At 35.8% G+C, this 19,696-nt stretch overlaps 1 protein-coding gene across 4 annotated transcripts in view; it reads right to left on the bottom strand.

The window, feature by feature from the left end:
• The window catches only part of LOC138703642 (actin-binding protein IPP), a 28,853-nt gene extending 19,726 nt beyond the window's left edge, over positions 1–9,127 (bottom strand). The window contains exons 1-3 of one of the 4 annotated variants that reach the window (XM_069831903.1): positions 9,041–9,127; positions 8,687–8,792; positions 8,314–8,608 (exon numbers count right to left, since the gene is read on the bottom strand). In XM_069831903.1, coding sequence (XP_069688004.1) covers positions 8,314–8,562 — 249 coding nt within the window. In that variant the 5' untranslated portion in view covers positions 8,563–8,608; positions 8,687–8,792; positions 9,041–9,127. The other 3 variants (XM_069831827.1, XM_069831741.1, XM_069831987.1) reach the window with 3 other exon arrangements.
• Positions 9,128–19,696: the final 10,569 nt, after the last annotated feature.

Raw genomic sequence — 19,696 nt, 5'->3', positions numbered from 1 at the left:
AATAAGATAGGATAACAAAACGGAAGTAAATTAGATAGCCTAATGGAAAGGAAGAAAATAAGATAGGTTGACAAAACAGGAGAAAATAAGATAGGTTGACAAAACAGGAGAAAATAAGATAGGTTGACGAAATGGAAGAAAATAAGACAGGATAACGAAAAGGAAGAAAATAAGACAGGATAATGAAATGGAAGAAAATAAGGAAGGATTATGGAAAGGAAGAAAATAAGATAATGTATGTTGACGAAAAGGAAGAAAATAAAATGGGTTGACGAAAAGGAACAAATTAAGACAGGTTGACGATACAGAAGAAAATAAAATAGGATAACGAAGTGGAAGTAAATGATATATGATAATTGAAAGGAAGAAAATATGACAAAATGACGATGATAAGGGCAAGACGGAATATGATATGGACAACAAAAGTAAGTAAGTAGTAATGGTGTCAATAAGACAGAAGATAATAATGATAATGACGATAACAAGTGAGAAGATGGCGATAAAAAAAGGGAAGATTGATCAGACAAGAGAAAGAAGGTGAAAGATGAATATTATGATGATGATTATGGGGGGAGGAGGAGGGGGAGGACGACGACGACAAAAGTAATGCTGTACATTACCCTGCAGCATTTTATTTTGAGATACGAACATTCGAGATAAAATGTATTCTTAGTCACAGCTTCATGCACACCCTGTAAGCTGCCTTGATCTATTAAGCGATCAATGGCTAGATGAACACTTCAGTTAACCTTTCATTCTGAACTATCATGCTAGATTTCCTTGTTGTCCTCATTTTGATTAGGTCAGAGTTCTTTTTACATGCCATAAATCCAAATAGGCCTATGCATCCTTCAACTTGACATCCCATCAAAAACAAACTGTGCTAACAAACCTGGCTGCATTTTAACTTACATAAGTTAGACCCAATAGGAAGTACAAGAACTACAGAAGGTAGATTTTCGCAATCACGATAATTACGAAATGTGTCAATGCCGTCAAAATAAGTAAGTTTATATTTAAAAGCATATTTTACTGTACTTTTTTAATCCGCGATAAAATGCTAAACTGAGTACAAAATGTGAAATGTTTTTTTCTGCAAAATAAGAGCGAAATTACATTTTATGAGACATTTTTGTGTTAATGTAGTAAAAGAAATCAGAATCTATCTACATACATTTTTTAAAATACTTAGGTCAACCCTCCATGTTAGCTTTTACAGTATCAACAGCACAGGAATGTTATCTACCTGATACCCTCTTTGTTATTATCTGTCACCACAGAACAATGAAATATTCTGAGTAATTGATTAACTAGCAGACTTACTCGTGTTAATTATGAAAGTCTGTGCGGCTTACAGCTGTTTCGGTGCTTCATCACACCATCCTCAGAGCCTACTAGATCTCGGCGTCATCTCGAACTTCTCTGCCTGTTGTGTGGGTGCGTTTGATTGTTGAAAAGTGTTGAAAAGTGGAGTCAAATAGTGGATGGTGTGATGAAGCACCGAAACAGCTGTAAGCCGCACAGACTTACATAATTAACATGAGTAAGTCTCTGCTAGTTAATCAATTACTTATATTCAAGTGTTAAAAGTAGTGTACGCAAGATTCAAAATGAAATATTCTGATTTGCCACATGGCAAGTAGAAGACAGAATTGCATTAGGGAAAAGAGCTTTGGGTCGGCCCTTAAAAAGATGGAAGGAGACCATAACAGGCCACCAGAGCTACTACTTGAATGACGACTGATGATAAAGATGATAGATTAAACATCTCGCAACATACTCTGTAAAAAAAAAAAATACCTCCTCGCATGAAGAGTTTTTAATTGGTTTTTATGACGCTTGAACAACTGCTATGGCAGGGGCGGCCAGTACTTGTGTGCTCATGTGCTACAGCACATAATAAAAGCAAGAGAGAAAAATATGTTTTGTTTTAAAAACCTCAAAAATATTTGTTTAATTTAAATAGTTACCATATGTTTCCATTCTATATTGTTAAAGCATTTGAATCGTCCGCCTTGACACGTTTCATCATTCACCCTCCACTGTAGTGCGAGATATGCTAAGCACAGGAAAGCTGTCAACATGGAGAAATGCGCATGCTTCAGTTACCTTTTTCACTTCCCCGCAAGCACCGAAAACCTCATCAAGCTGCTGTCTCTTCTATGCTCACCAAAGAGTAGCCAGAACAGAATAGCCAACTTATGTATTTAATACCTAAAACTTCATTTATTAAAAATGTATTTAAATATGAAACATTTATTTTTTGTATTAGAAATGTTGTTTTTAGCCATCGCTTTCAATTCTTCAAGTTCATAAAATTAGACATATATCCAGGTTGATGGCATTTAAGTGTGCTTAAACGCAACAGGTTCATGTTAGTAGATTTACTGGAATGTAAAAGAACTCCTGCGGGACAAAATTCCGGCACACCGGCGACGCTGATATAACCTCGGCAGTTGCGAGCGTCGTTAAATAAAACATAACATTTTTCAATACTAAGGTGATAGACAAGTTCCCCAACAGGAAGGAGAATGTACTTTAAGTTTAGTTATTAGGATGATTCCCATTATTATTATTATTATTATTACTATTCTTGTTGTAGTAGCACATACGTTTGAAAAGTCACGAGCCGCCACTGTGCTATGGTTATCTAGCGTCTGAGTGAAATGAAGATGATAATGCCAGTGAAATAAGTCCAGGATCCAGCGTCGAAAGTTACCCAGCATTTCGATGACTAAGAAGTGATACCTCATGTCTCTAAATTTGCACTTGATTCAAAGAACTGTTTCAAAAATTAATTTCTCTGGACTTGCGTGCGGGGCGGAAGGTAAGGGGGGAATCCTGCAGGGAAAACATGTGCATGCGCTGGTAAAAAGACCAACGCGTTGTGCACTGCGCTGAGTACAGCTGTCCAGTGACGTAATATTGAGCCAGCCAACATGCTATGGTGGAAACATAAGAATGATCGTTCTTAGTGTTTTAGTCTTAATATATTTGTCTGAGAGTATGACCGGTGTTCGTTTCCAAAGAAAATGAATAGCGTTCAATATCATTTACAAACAAATTTTTCAGTTTTAATCTTGGAAGATAAGTGTAAAATAAAGAAGCTTGGAAGGCCGGCACCTCAACTCTATTAAAACAAGCACAAACAATACATTATTACTATGTACCGAAGTAATTACATATGATATTTCAGTGCAGAAATTCTGCATTATCATATGATGATGGATGAGTGGAACAGAGAAAAATTCTCTCCGGCACCGGGATTTGAACCCGGGTTTTCAGCTCTACGTGCTGACGCTCTATCCACTAAGCCACACCGGAGAGAAATTTTTCTCCGTTCCACTCATCCATCATCATATGATGACGCAGAATTTCTGCACTGAAATATCATATGTACTTCGGTATAGCTGGCACCAGCATTTTTGGCCTGTGTCCTAGATATACTGTATAGTGCCCACTTTGTGAGCATGTTGCTAGTGCAGCTGAGAATGGTACCACTTCCTATACACGTCACATCAGCCATTTGGCAAAGACAGTTGTCAGACTGACTGCGGCAAAGGCAAAACACTTGTACTTAACATTCCCATTACTTATTTCATACGCCAAAAACAGTGACGTGGACTGTACATCGTAATAATATATGATATGCGACAAAATAATCACTTTGTGATTTAAGATGGCGCTTATTCCTTCGGATCCCGGCCACTTAGTCACTCATAACGAGTGCACCTCTGCACATGTGTGGACATTGTGCCACTGTCATACATCTATGACGCAGTGCATGAGGGTAGGCCACTAGAGGGAACCCAAGAGGTGGAACTTAAACTGAGAGGATTCAATCCGACATTGGGATGGGAATCCGGTGTGGCTTAGTGGATAGAGCGTCAGTATGTAGAGCTGAAAACCCGGGTTCAAATCCCAGTGCCGGAGAGAATTTTTCTCTGTTCCACTCATCCGTCATCAAGCACAAACAAGCCGAGTTAAGACATTTTGCAGGATTTTTAATGTAAAAATATATAAAAGAAACAGCTGGATTTCCGGTTGTGAATCTACAAATAAATTATTTATTTCCTGTGCCTGCTATTTGCTGAGGGTAAAGATACGAGCTGGACATGCACTGGTGTGTCAGATTTAAGCCATTTGACACAGAGAATTAAGAAGCATGAGGAATCTATTGCTCATAAGAAAGCTTGCCTAGATTTATCAGTCCTTGGGAGAACAGAAACTAGGTAACATCTTAGCTCAGTTTTCAGGCAGCATATTGAAAATCAGAATCATAACGTAAGGAAAATCGCAATGTTCTTTCAAAGACATCTCATCATCATCACCACCACCGGCATCATCATCAGGCTCATTCTACTTTAAAGAACTGAAGTAGTTTTTTAATTTTTCAGAAATGAGATATTGGGAACAACTGGATAATATGGTAAATTCTGGTGTGCCTCAAGGTTCCAATCTTGGTCCATTATTGTTTTTATTGTTTGTTAATGATATTGTGAATTGTGTATAACATTCTAAAATTTTATTATTTGCGGATGATATTAAATTGAATAAAGAAATCAAAACTATATCAGATTGTAAGCTACTTCAAACAGATATTACAAACTTACATATTTGGAGTATTAATAATAAATTGTTATTTAATATAAATAAGTGTATACATATGACCTTTTCTAGATTGAAAAATACAATTAAATTTTCATATAAAATAGAGGCAAAAGTTTTACCAGCAGAAAATGAACATAAAGATTTAGGTATATTATTTAGCAGCAATTTTACATTTTATAGTCATATGAATAATATTATAAATTTGTCCTATAAAAGTTTAGGTTTTGTTATGAGAAATTCTTGTAAATTCAAAGTCAAAACAATAATAATTTTGTATAATTCCATTGTTCGATCTAAATTAGAGTATGCTGCTGTTATCTGGAACCCAGTTACTAACAAATATATTCTGTTACTAGAGAAAAATTCAAAATAAATTTCTAAAATGGTTATATTACAGACTTTATAATGATTGTCCTGCCTATGAGAGTTATGCTACAATGCTTCAACATTTCCATTTTACTATTGCAAATTCGACGAAATTGTTAATCTTTAAACTTTCTTTATAAAATTATAAACAATAAGTTGGACTGTGTTGGTTTATTTTATTACATAACATTATATGCACCTAAGCTTAAAACGAAATTTCGAAATTTGTTTTACATACCAAGGACAAATACTGAATCCCACAAAAATTCCCCAGTTTTCCAAATGTTACAGTTATACAATAAATTAATCCTCATCCGAATGTTGATATTTTCAATATGAATTTCTCTAGATACAGAATTATTTGTTATATTTTACAGAATATTGTTGTTAGTTAATTTGAAGCTACTTTCACACCTTATTTCAATTTCTCTTTTTTCTATTATGTTTCAGTTTTTAATAAGTGTATGTTTCCTTTTCCTTGTTTATGTTTTATCAATTAATTTGTTAGTAATGAACATTGTAATTGGGCTTTGCCTGTTATGTTCATCAACAAATGAATAAATAAATAAATAAAATAAATAAATACGCATGGTAGACCAACGATGGTAGTCGACATTGTTGCTCGCTGGCCACTAGTCACTGGGCCGTACCAAGCCGTGTCAAACAAAAGACAATCGAAATAGCGGTAGTAAAATTCGCGACTATATTCCTAAATAATTCACTCCATTAGTCAAGTGCAAGGTTTATGCAGTACAACGGCGGAGTTTTGAATGCACCAAATGAAAATGCAGATGTAGTAAGATTTTAAAGTAGGTTATCACAACGAAATAAGGGGGGGGGGGGAAGGTGTGTTTCAGGGAATATCATTCAAATGAAGAAAAGTAAATTTCCGATTAATGTTGACCAAAGTGATAAGTACGTAATTATGACCGTGTTGCCCTTTTATTTGCGGTCTAGAGAAAATACCTCGTCTTTTACAAAGAAAACATTTAGCGGCCATGAAATTATTCGCCGCTTTCATTATATTATTATGAAACAAAAACTATCGTAACAGCCATGACCAACAGGATCATTTTGGCTGTCTGTGCATGCGCGGACTTGGATAATAAAAACCTAAACGAACCAAACCTAACCTTCGTATAATATGCAAGATGTGTAACTGGAGCAAGAAGGGATCGTCTTGATTTGATCTGGAATGTACACACGAAAATAAATTCTAGTAAGGATCACGCTGCCACTGCATAAGTGATCCACGCAAACGCCACAGCAAGCCCCTAATCTAAGCCACATAATCTAATCGAAATATTTACGCATATACATCTTGTCGCTAACAGCAGTGTTGCCAACACAAATTGCATCCCCGTCAGTCTAACATCTGGAAATCCGTCAGAAACCGTCAAAATTTAAAAAAAATAAATAAGACAACTTAAGTACCAATCTTGATTAAAATATTAATTCGTCAACTTCTGACTTCATTACTACGAGGAAATCTGAAACAGGAGATTCTTTAACATGGCACGGCACAGTTCAATGAAAAAATAAAATACCCCAAAAATTTGACAAATGAAATGACAGCAGCTAAAAATTCAAAAAGACGATGTAAATCGTAATTTCCGCCAGAAAATCCGTCACCCGTCAAAGCTCTTTTCCCGTCCGCCACGTTGAAATTCAGAGCGTATTCCGAATCTCACCGGTGAGCAATCCGATGGCATCACGGTGTTACGAATTCCACCGATGACGTCATTGATGCTCCACCGGTGTCGCACCGGTGCCATCAACTTGCAGAGGTGGTGGCAGTCTCCATCAGCCGCCATCAGTGAATCTGATTGGTTCTTGTATAGGACGGGAATTAGCAGACGAATAACATCGTGCACTATTGTGTCATGGCGGTGTGTTCTGCTTTAGTTCTGTTGTATTGTTTGTAATGAGCACAACGTAAAAACAATATGTTAATGGCTTATGAGCGAACATGTCAACGGACCAATTATTACTACTGGTTCAAGAAATAAATTGTTTATGCTATCTTTTCTTTGAACGAGATGGGAGTACGAAAATTTCGCACAATTTTGCTAGCGTAGCACAGACAACAACTTGTACAGTCGCCATGACAGCACCGATCCTTCCAGGAGTTTTGTTCCTTATTTCGCTGCAACGTGACGTCATTGATGCCACCGGACCGGTGAGATTCGGAATACGCGGATTGTCACTTTTGACGGAATTTCCGTCCAGTTGGCAACACTGGTTAACAGTGGTGCTCTCCCTCTCTCTCTCTCTGAGAAAGAAAGAGGTAGGGAGAGAAAAAAAACAAATTTCTCCTTCTAACGACGCTGCAGACCAACGTCATGTCCTTATGTTGGCGACATTGTGTATTTAGTTAAATTTGGTCGTAACCGTAACGGCACGGTTTGAAGCTACCGTAGCAAATTCTCCAGTTTTGCGAGATATTGTTTAAATTGTTGGAAAACTATGTAATATCATAAAATTAGTGAAGCCCTAGTCACTTTAGGTACGAAACGTCACTGAGGGTAGGAAAATAAGTTGAGAATAGGACGCATGTTTATATGACATTTTTTTTCGCTTAATACACACACCTAAACTGGGCACTAACCTTAGAAAAATGCCACTGCCTCTGTACGGATGCGCGCCCGTATAAAGAGCCAAGCCAGATGTAGGCCTATCGGCAATTAAAGAGATATATCTATTACAGTTCACAACTGTTTCCGCATAGTGAGCACATAGTTTCCGCTTGGGTTGTGGAATGCGATGTTCTTACATCCCGTTTGTAGGGCTATAATGCTTATCTACCATAAATCAATAATTTTGTAACTCTCTTTTTAAGTAGGCTATTCAAAATGGTATAAAGCTCTTTCCAAAAGACCTCAAAATGTTAGCTTTATAATTATAAACTTTCCAACCCAACAGATTTTGCAACACTGTAGACAAAAGTATGCACCAAATTTCACCACTTATTACAATATTCTACCTAACCACAACGTACATCTAGCACCACACAAATTCCGATGTTAGGCATAATTAGCCCACTTCATTTTATTCAAAATATCTTATCACAGATGTGAAATTTGCAGACGAAGAAGGAAAATATAACACAATCAGATTTAAATATGTTCTGCTGGAATATCCAGGAAAGAATTCGTTAATGAAACAACATAGGAAAAATTAAAGTAACAAATACAATGAGAAATTTATGTGTAAGCACTTACCCAATAACAATACGGAAATAACTGCAGACTGTATTGCTTGTAACTTCTAGTGTAGAAAGAAATCAACTTGAGGCCTACCCGTGATAATTTAAAACTATAAATTCACTAGATTTACCTTCATTACTCTGCCACCTGCAACAATTTCCACATCACAAAATCTGGTGTTCTGGCGAAGGAAGTTCAAATTCTGTAGCACTTTGGAAGCATAGTGGCAACACGAATACTTCTTGTCAGACGACGAAGCATTCGGAATTTCGTTGCCATTCAGAGGAGAAGTGGTCAAGTGAAGTTGCTGTCCGGGATTCGACACCCGACCACCTGAAGAATCACTGCTTTTTAGTGGAGGCATCTCAACGCTAGCCATCAAATCATTGAGAAAGCGGCGACTCCAATCTGGAAGATTACATGAACTATCAGTAACAAAACACCTAGATAATACATTCGCTTGAAAAGAAGGCACATTAAAATCCAGACAAAACAAAACTCACTCTTCTATGTGAAAATGATGTATCTGGGTTATATGAGGCCTAGAGGTAGGCAGTCTTCAAAACAGATTCTCACTCCAGCATTCTCTTGCTATTTGGTGTGGTGCAACTACTCAGAAAATATACATACTACGTGAAAATAATAATAAAAAAATATAATGTTTACATGATCAAATGACAGATGTGAAACACCTGACAAGTGTCATATTTTATAAGTTCAACATTCAACACGTCTGTTACAAGCTTCTGTGAGTTCTAAAGTTTGATGAAAAGTGTTGTGCAGGAAGAAATAAGAGAATAACGTACTAGAATTATATAGGCAATCAAATTAAGCTAATTAAAACAAAAGAACTTTACCACAATATCCACACCAACCCATGCCATTCGACCTTATTGCAGTGTGCACTCCTACTTTCTCTTTTATTGCGTCTGCGCAGACTGCGCAATTGTGTACGATTACTCGAAAGTTCGTTCAAATTCGATTATTTTGAGGCGAGAGACGCCTGCTGGAGAAATGTGTAACCCACCATTTCGCGGTTCGGCGTATAAACGTGGTTTCTTTTCCACGTTTAACTTTATGGTCACAATTACGACGTTTAACGTATGATTGGTGTATAATGTACCGTAATAATGCGTTAATGTAATATTGCTTGGTATCAATGGAGATGATAACAGTTTTGTTCTATGTCGATCAAGATGATTTTCTATATTGAAGGTAGTTGTTAATGGAACGAGTTTATTAAATAAAAGCATTAATAATTTTTTAATATAGTGTCTTCCTCCTGGTTTTCCTTCCAATGCTCTCTTTGGGTGTCTATCAACAGACATGTTCCAACAATTTCAAATGTCTGTTTTTAATTACTGTGACCGTGCAACTTCTTTGAAATACTCCGCACAAAAGTCCAAGAAAATAATAGCTGTTTCTAAAATATTTCCTTACAATACTTACAGAAAATAACAAGCTCTGATTTTTCATACAGGGGTAATACCCATGGAAATTGCTTAATCCAAGATGGTTGAAAACTATGGTCCTTTCACTGTTTTGTTCATCTTTCGTTGAGCCTTACAGCGATGATGAATATGATTAATTAACTAGCGGACTTACTCGTGTTAATTATGTAAGTTTGTGCGGCTTACAGCTGTTTCAGTGCTTCACGCACCATCCTCAGATCTCGGCGTCATCTCGAACTTCTCTGCCTATTATGTGGGTGTGTTCGATTGTTGAAAGGTGTTGAAGAGTGGAGTCAAATAGTGTGTGTGTACTGAAATTGATCTGTGTGTTGAGAATTTGATCGGAGTGTAACGAGTAAGTCCGCTAGTTAATTAATTATGTTCAAGTGTTAAAAGTAGTGTATGCAAGATTAAAAATGGATGAATGTGAGCTGCTGCTTTCATGTATTACTACAACCAAATGTATCATTCTGTTCCCGTTCATTGTTGTTTAATTTTGAGTAGTTTTCTTTATTAACAATTTATCCATTATCAATAGATACATCACAATCACTGATCAATTAACAAGCCCACACCGGCGACAATAATCACAAGACACACTCATTAGAAGTGAATGTTGATAATAGTTACTTTTAAATTTCGTGACAAATTTGTTTATGAAAAATGTTGAAGTGACAAATTTGTTTATGAAAAATGTTGAACACTTTTCCATTTAGTAACAAATGAAACAATTGTTACTGAATTCAACATTTATTGTACTAGTAATTGTTATAAAAACCTAAACGGGATTATATTTAGTAAACGCATGGCCCACAGTTTTCAATATGTCTGCCACCTTGAAGGATTTACAAGTGGAAATTTCGAAAGCATGTCATGAGTGACCATTTGTATTGTGTACGATCTGTTTCATCACTTCAGGGATAGTTCGTGGATGAGCTGCATGCACACGATACTTAACAAAACTCCATAAAAAAATCCAAGAGAATTAGGTCCGGAGATCGTGACGGCCAAGGGATTTTTCTTCTTTGTAGCCGAGTTAAAAACCTTCGCAGCATTTTCTCTGTCTATTCAACACCAACAACAATGTATTAATACACAACTCACCAGGTAATAATTTTATTGGCAAGATGTACATGTCCAATAATCATTCCTGTCGGTAAAATTGTTGAGTGATCAGTTACTTATAAAAGACACTGTGTTATAGCCCAGAAATAAAACATTAATTAGTACTAAATTATATTGACTTTTTTATTATCTGCTTTAATACAGACACAGTCTGCAAGAAAACATTTCTTCTGAACTCGTTTTGTTCTTGATATATAACTAAACGTTTTCTATTCAGACATCTTGTAATAATTTCAACACAAATGTCGAGTCTAAGAAAATGATACCATGATAATTGTTGAAATAAGTTCTATTGCTTCTCTTGAAGATGATGACTATTCCTCTTTTTCATTTATCAGGAAATTTTTGTATTAACCAACACATTGAAATGTTTAAAAATCTTTAAGATTTATTGAAGCATTTAAAAGTCCTGACTTCATTGCATCACATCCTTGTGATTTTCTGCTTTTTATCATATTCCAGGCTTCATTAAATTCTTCCTGTCATATAATCTATGTATGAAATTTCTTTCATCCATAATGTAATTTTCTTGTGGATCTAGCTATAAATTCTTAAAAGAAAGTTAATCATGTTGATAATTTTTCTTCGAAAATGTTATTAAGAAAATTGTAATACTATCCTTTTCGTTTTTTTTTAACAGTTCCATTATTTTATATGCTTGAATTTCTTCTCCTTGTGCATTGTACTCATTAACGTTCATATACCTGTATTGCACAGTACCATACCATAAGAAATTCTTCAATAAAACATTACTGCATATACACAGTGCTCGGAACAAAAGTTACCAATAAGAAAGTTTAACGACTCATTGAATAATAATACAAGTATGAAAATGACATTCAGAGCAAATGAAAGAGGAACTTTTAAAGTTTTGTGCTGGCATCATTAGAGATTGCATTTTTATGTTTATGTACACACCTGATAGCCAAAATGGCATTCACAGCAAAACAAAAAGTTCAATGCTGTTATTAGCTTCCCAAATTCAAGTTTCCACTAACAGCACAGAGGAAATTTAGACAAAAATGGTCTCAGCAGCAACTGCCAGAGAGAGAGACAATAACTGAAGGATTTGCCGGAAAAAGGGTGTATACGTCAATATGGCGAATTGAGATACATGCAATCTAAGATTTTAAAACGCAACTGAATAAAATGTTACACACGCACACAGCCCTGTCCTGCAGACATGTACAGTACAATCAAAACAAAATTTCGCTACTATAATTTTCATTACATTTTAAACCGTTTTCCCGAAGAAGGGCGTATAGGTTTATCCGCCTTTCTTCCGGCAAAGCCCTCAATTGCTTGACATAAAAACGTTCTTGAAACCGGCTCTCTTATAGAAAAATAACCGCGTGAGACGAAAGTGTCCGAGGAACAAATCAACGCAATTCAGGAGACTTTCCAGCGCAGCCCAACTAAGTCTATTCGTTGTGTCACCAGGGAACTAGGCATTCAATTGTCCACGATGTAGTGCATAAGAGGTTATATCATCATGCATACGAGATTCAGTTGATGCAAAAAATGAAATCAAACTACATGCATTTACGAAAACACATGGAGAGAAGTTGAATATCGCCTGAACATCTGTTGTGCTACAAGAGGTGCACACATAGAAGTTTATTGATAGCCATCCCAAACTTTGGAAGTTACTCTGTCATTTGCTGCAAACAGCATCATCCATCAATTATTATTTGGTGAGTTATTTAACTTTCTTACTGGTGGTTTTTGTCCCGGACACCCAGTATTAGAAAAACGCTCCTATTGAGTGGGTTATTTTACGACGCTTTTTCAACAGCTTAGGTTATTTAGCGTCTGAATGAGGTGAAGGTGATAATGCCGGTGAAATGAGTCCGGGGTCCAACACCGAAAGTTACCCAGCATTTGCTCATATTGGGTTGAGGGAAAACCCCGGAAAAAACCTCAACCAGGTAACTTGCCCCAACTGGGAATCGAACCCGGGCCACCTGGTTTCGCGGCCAGACGCACTAGCCGTTACTCCACAGGTGTGGACGCTCCTATTGAGTTTAGATGGTACACCAGACATGCTACTATATAAGAAGAAATGAATTTATATTGTTGAATCTATTTATTGATATACAAATAATACCTTTACTAAGCAAGGACTAGAAACAGGATGAAGTCCTTGGTTCACAAATACTGATACTGGGGTATTCTTGTACAATTAATCAAATATTACAACACATATACATTATATAAAACATATAAAATTCTCTATACATTACATACAAAGTTGCCATTAATAATAAAGGAATGATTGATCATACGAAGGAAGATATCCATTATCACAGATAACCACTTTTCATGGTCCAGTGTGCGACCTATCAGGTATCACTTTCAATAGATTACATGGACAGAGTAGCAGTTGAGTTGTCACAATACAGCAGAAACTGAGCACAGAAAATTACAGGTACAGGTACAGGTCTTCAGCCAATCACAAGTCAGCTTTGTACCGTTATATCGATTATTCTCGGATATGCAATTGACAGACAATTAGCGAACATAACATGAATACTTATGAATAATTTCAAGTTAGAAATATGGTCGAGCATAAAAAGTCATATGAAACTTGCCTATAATGGTAATTAAGACGCTCATATGAAAATTATGAAACTCGCTTGCGCTCGTTTCATAAACAATCATACTTGCGCCTTAAATAGTACCATTATAGGCTCCTTTCATAATGTACTATTATTCTATTTTGGGTTTCAATGAAATTTATAAACGTTAAATCGCATTCTTAATACATTATTAAACAATTTAGGTGTTTTACAAGAGTTAGTGTAACTCAATTTTTCAAACAAAAACAAAAAACACGCATAAACACAAAAACAGACGAATCACTGGAATTAAATATTACGAAATAACATAAAAATAAAACTTTATGAGCCAAAGTAGGAAGTTAATTTATGATTCTTAATGGGAACTTTTTTTCTGTTCGTCCCATTGTGCATCATTGTTGACGTAAATAAAAACAAATGAAAATAAACATGGCACATAAACATTATTTTAAGAAATACAGGAAACAAATATGTAAGTAATAAAAAATGTGTACCTTGTGCAGTAATTAATATTGCTTAATATGTATCGCATGTATATTTGTAAAATTATTCCATCTCTCACTTTCATTTGATCATGAAATAATACAACGTAAACCAGACATCAGTTCTGTGTGTGGTGTGGGATGATATCGAAGATTCAATATCCAGTCTTGAGGTCGTGAAATTTAATATTAGTAGGCTAAAATATTCTTGTAATACTATTCTTGTACTATGAGACTCAACTGCTTACATAATGACAAGCCAAGAGTAACAATAGTACAATGCACTGTTTGTTACGCAACACACACTGGTAATTACACATAATAATCTGAAATACAGACTATTCAGTTTTAATAAAATCTTGCAAAAGGCCATCATGTTAATTTATATATGTATTAGGTAATGTGTTTTCATTAAGAACAACAAATAAACTACATCTTTTACAATAAGAAATAATACAAAGCAATAAAGAAATTTCTTTGCAAACAAATATAAAATCAATTTTTCTACTGGTTCAGAATTTATTATTATACAAAAGAATAACGAAAGAAATTGCACAGATTCAAAACTCAAATGAACAGTCTACTTACATATTTAACTTCCTCTGCATTACTATTACATCTTTAATATTTTTCTGTCCTTTGTAATTTATTAGTACCCTAATAAAATATAGTGTAGTAACCGAGAAAGTTACAAATAATAATAGAATAATATATTATCTGGATTAATATTATACTACAGAACATGAAGAAATTTAAGTCACAATATAGTACAGCAATTTCTGAGATTTCATGTTGGTAACATTGTCGCACATAAGTCAACTCATAATTATTAGATATTCCATTGTTATGCAGTTGTCTTTCACAATGGCGACAAATCTTCATAAAATTGACTGCTTTTTGTGCCTTGTGGTATTAAAGTTTTTACACTGTTTGACACAGTTTCTATTGATGCATGGAAGATTAGTATTTTATTGAAGGCCATCACATCTTTCTCGTACATTCTGTATACTGAATTTTTCATTATTATCACTACACGTCATAGTATCGATAATTTCGAGAATTACAGCTACAGTGAACACGGATAAATGAATGTGAAATGGCCCACAAGGTGAGTCTCCACACCATAGTTGATGAATAATGCTAATGAACACGGCTCACTTTTTTTTTTTTAACTTTCTATCCACACCAAAATAAAGTCTTAGGAAATTTTGGGTCAATATACAGTTTCCTATGGCCACTTCCAACGGACTCCTAACCAATATTCACACGTTTATCACTGGGATTGTGGTGCTGGAAATCAATTTAGAACACTTTTATCTCAGCCACGACACATTTCAATTTTTATTGTACAATATAAATGCAATTATCACTACAATGACACAATAATTCTTGCAGATAACACAGAATCAACTTAGGAAACGTAATTAGCAGAGTCGCAGTTTCACTTTACTTCCACTAGATCACTCTGACTTCCAGTAGACGATATGCTATAGGTGTAGCAGGGATGTAAATATCGGCAAACTAAATGAAACTGTGAGGAATGTTACAATAGGTGTGTAGTAGGTTAGGTTAGGTTTGGTTAGGTGTGTAAGATTATATGGTTACCACAGTTGGCGACACTACAATCATTCTCCCACTCCACCTCAAATTAAGTCACGACGACGAAATATGGCCGCCTTCTTCATTCAAGTACGACGATTTTCCTATATAAGTAAGGAACCTATTCAGGTCGGGTTGCGTGGGACCACAGCTCTCCCATGATCACATCGACTTTCTACTACTCCACACCACAAAACTAAGGTATTTTCAGTGTTTGTTTTTAATTCCCTATACTGGCAATACCAAATTCAACATTCACCAAATTTTGTAATACGAATCTCAGTACAAAGAAAATTATTTTTATTATACTCTACAACATGAGAAAAATGGAAAATGGTATTTACACTCTTCCTCATTGTATGTTCAGCTACCTCGACTCTTTAAGAAAACAGTTTCAACTGATAACTGTCAAGAAATATGATAAAAGTGTTTTAAAATGTTTTTCCTTCCCTCGAAAAATGGCTGATTGTCTATATTCTGTCCTATGAAAGAATAAAGTGATGTAAACCACTGAACACCAATAGATCTCTCGCTAATATGTTTTCGCGGGATATCAGCCGAGTTAAGATTTTGGAATGCTCCAAGCTTTCGACTGCTATCTCTGCAGCCATCTTCAGGGAAGTGATGTCCGAACAGAAAGTCGAAAGGTTATATAGATGTTAGGCTGTCTCAGGTGAAACGGGATTGGTTGGCGGATCGGCCAATCCGGGGCCGGGAATTGTCATCCCTCGTAAGCTCCGCCCCTCCCGGGATTCCTGCGTGAAGTTTGGCAGGCGGCGAGCCCTATTCCGCCGGTTGGAATCGGTTGCCGTCCTCGGTCCGTGATCTTCATGACCTTGATTGTAAGAGGGCCTAAGTTGGTCTAAGGCCGGTGTCCATGCCTGACTGAGCTGGAGTCCACTGTCTCTGTTAAAGTTGTTTTTCTCCAGCTTGATCTCTATGGCCTCCTTGATTGTACGATCCCAGTAGTGGCTTGATTTGTTAATGACCTTGGTGTGGTCAAACAGTATTTTATGCTCCTTTTCTATGCTGTGTTGCGCCACTGCAGATTTTTCCGGGTAATACAGCCTCAGGTTCCTCTTATGTTCTTTGATTCTGTCTTCTATTGTGCGGCCAGTCTGCCCTATGTATACTGCAGAGATAGCAGTCGAAAGCTTGGAGCATTCCAAAATCTTAACTCGGCTGATATCCCGCGAAAACATATTAGCGAACCAACGCCGAGAAAGCCTCAAATCATGCATAAACCAATAGATCTGTTCTCATGTCAACAAACAAAAGAGTGACTGTCAATTCAGTGTTCTCAAAATCACGTACAAATGTTTACATCACCTTAGAGTCCCTTCAGACAAGGCCACTTTTAAAAGCGCTGCCGCTTGTGAATAATGAATATAAATGGGGCCTTCAGATGCAGCCACAGTCACAGAATAGTGGCGCTGCAGATGGTCTAAGCAATTGGCTTCACTGCTGGTGCTGCAATACCAGCGGATCTACAACAACAGTAACGGAACATTTATTCATTAAATGAATACTGTGAACATAATAATTAGAAATTCTTCCATGGAAGTAGTAGCAGAGAACAGATACTGTGTAACTTCCTAGCTTGGGGTATCTGTACACGCCTGGTGAAAAACAATCATTAGAAAGGCACAATAAAAGTTGGGATGAGACCATATATGACGTAAGGAAAAATATTTATGAAATTTAATATAAAAGATTAGAAAAATATACATCTTTCTTTTGAAAAAAGTTATGCAAGTAAAATGGCTATCCTCTTTCAAATTTGCTGGTTTCGAAAGACTGGAAGCCATGGATGAATAGAACTTTATGTGATTTTAACATTATATTTGGCACAAACACTGATCTTCCACAACAACTGGTAAATGTTTGAACATCATACAGATTATCACGACTAAAACCTCACTCTCAAAGTTCCTCCACCACATACAATTTTGTTCAATGTCGTTTCATAATAGGCTACACATAATGAGCTTCATTCAATTAGTTGATCTGATAAAATTGTTATCGGTACAAGCTTAATGAACTGAAGTCAATTCACTGAATGAAGACTTTTTTTTCAGCATACAATAGGCTATTTTTCTCTGATTTGAGCATTCATAGGCCTGCAGAGACATTTGCTATCTACGAAACAGGCACACAGATCAAAATCTACGGCAAGCGCCTCACAGTTATGCTTTAGAAAAAAGCATTACTAAAGCTCGAACCTGCAAACCTGAAGATGAAAATTAACACTGCAAGCTTTACACAAATCTAACATCCCTTAACACCTGGTTGAATGTTAAGAGAAGGCCCTATGGTCTTAACTCTGCCAGGTTAAATAAAACCATTATTATTATTATTACTATTATTATTATTAAAACTGTAAACTCATATGCATTATAGGTACTGCCAGCCTATTTGATAATATCGATTCATATTTTTATCTGGAAATAGTAGACTATATTATCGATTGTTATTCTAATATAGCCAACTTAATAAAATTAATTCATTTTTTATATATTTCAATAATACGTAATGTCACTGCCTTTACCAAACTTATTCATTAGCTATTCATTATAGTTTTATACGTAAATATTTTCCCTGGACCTTGTAATGTTTAAATACCCATCATGGTGACATGCAAAACAAACAAACTTGGTTCTCAATTATTCAAACAATAGGTATCGATAATTTCATTTATCGAACTGCTACTTCCGTTGACCTTTTTTTTAGGAGATATATTAACTGACAGTACCTATAATGCATCTGTTCGAAACTATAAATGACGAGCAAACAAATGTTATTTAATATTGCATCAGTAAAGGAAAAAGTACATTCTAAACTACTTCTCTTCAATATCTAAAAGCCAATGAAAAAGTGCACATTCAAATTCCGAAATACAGAAATTTAAAGCATTACAGAAGTTGAAAGTTAAGCCTAATATACAGAGTGATTTATACAGAACTGACACATTTCTTTCATTAACTGTTTCAAAATGAATTGTGCTAGCGACAACTTATTATACCTAAAATGTAGAGGAATTTTGGGAGATTGTTTACCTCTATAGCAAATGTTGAAAATGTCCTCCATCCTGCATAAGACACAACTCAACACATCGTTCCATGTTACTGGCCACTCACTGGAGGACTCTGCTGTCAATAGCTTGAATCTCCTGTGTGATGTTGTGCTTCAGATCGTCCAATGTCTGGGGACGTGTGGCGTAAACCCTGTCTTTTAAGTAACCCCATAGAAAGAAGTCCGGCGTTGTCAAATCCGGAGATCTCGGTGGCCACAGGTTATCCTTATCTGGTTCCTGTAGCTGATGAACAACCGTAACCCTATATGGCTTTAGGCCTGCACTTTTCGCAGCTCTCTGTCACATTGAGTAGGTGTACCCTGTCTCCTGCGACAAACGTCTTAATGATTTTTTGGGGGACTGCTCCAGTTGTGCTCTTACGTCAACAACAACCGTGGGAAGCCTAGATGAACGATGCTTGCCCTTTTCACTCACCAGAGATCCAGTTGTTTCCAATTTGTTTACCAGTCCCAGTATTGTGTTTCTTTTGGGAGGATTGCGAACACCAAATTCTCTCTGGTACGCCCTTGAGTAGCTGTAATTGAAATTCATAATCCAGTATTGCTTCACAAGGAAGAGTCGTTGATTTAATGTGTACTGCGTTTTCACGTTGACACAAAATGTCGAAAACAGCTGCCAACAATAGGAATAAAACATAAACATCTGTGCATCTAGTGACAAGGAATCGAAACTCTAGAACATTCTGCTTAATTTGGTGCTAAAATTGGGTCATTGAATGAATTTCAAACGGAATAATTAAAGAAAGAAATGTGTCAGTTCTATATAAATCACTCTGTATATTAATATATCAGAAGGTATTCTGTATTAGTTTAGCATATAATCTGTAACGTATATTTTCAAGCACTGTGAAATACACTAATTAAAAAAAAAATTATAATTCACTTTCCCATAATTAAAATTTAATTTTCAATTCAGACCAAATGGTTTATGCTTTTCTTTGTTTTTATGAAATTAAAATATTAAGCATATTAAATTATGTAATATTAATTAATTATTAGCAATAGTAGAAGTGAATGGAAAATGCATTCATTTTATGTCCTAATGTCACTATTACCACACTTAGCATATCAATCTTATACACCAAACAAAAGCGCATCACATAAATAAAACAAAACAATACTTATTACCCAGCAAGGCGAACTTCCATCTTGGCCTTGTACTGCACTGCAGTCAACCAGACGTC

The sequence above is a fragment of the Periplaneta americana genome, chromosome 1 (assembly GCF_040183065.1).
Source record: "Periplaneta americana isolate PAMFEO1 chromosome 1, P.americana_PAMFEO1_priV1, whole genome shotgun sequence".
NCBI classification, from domain to species: Eukaryota; Metazoa; Arthropoda; class Insecta; order Blattodea; family Blattidae; genus Periplaneta; species Periplaneta americana.
This window is presented reverse-complemented; position numbering and strand designations above follow the sequence as displayed.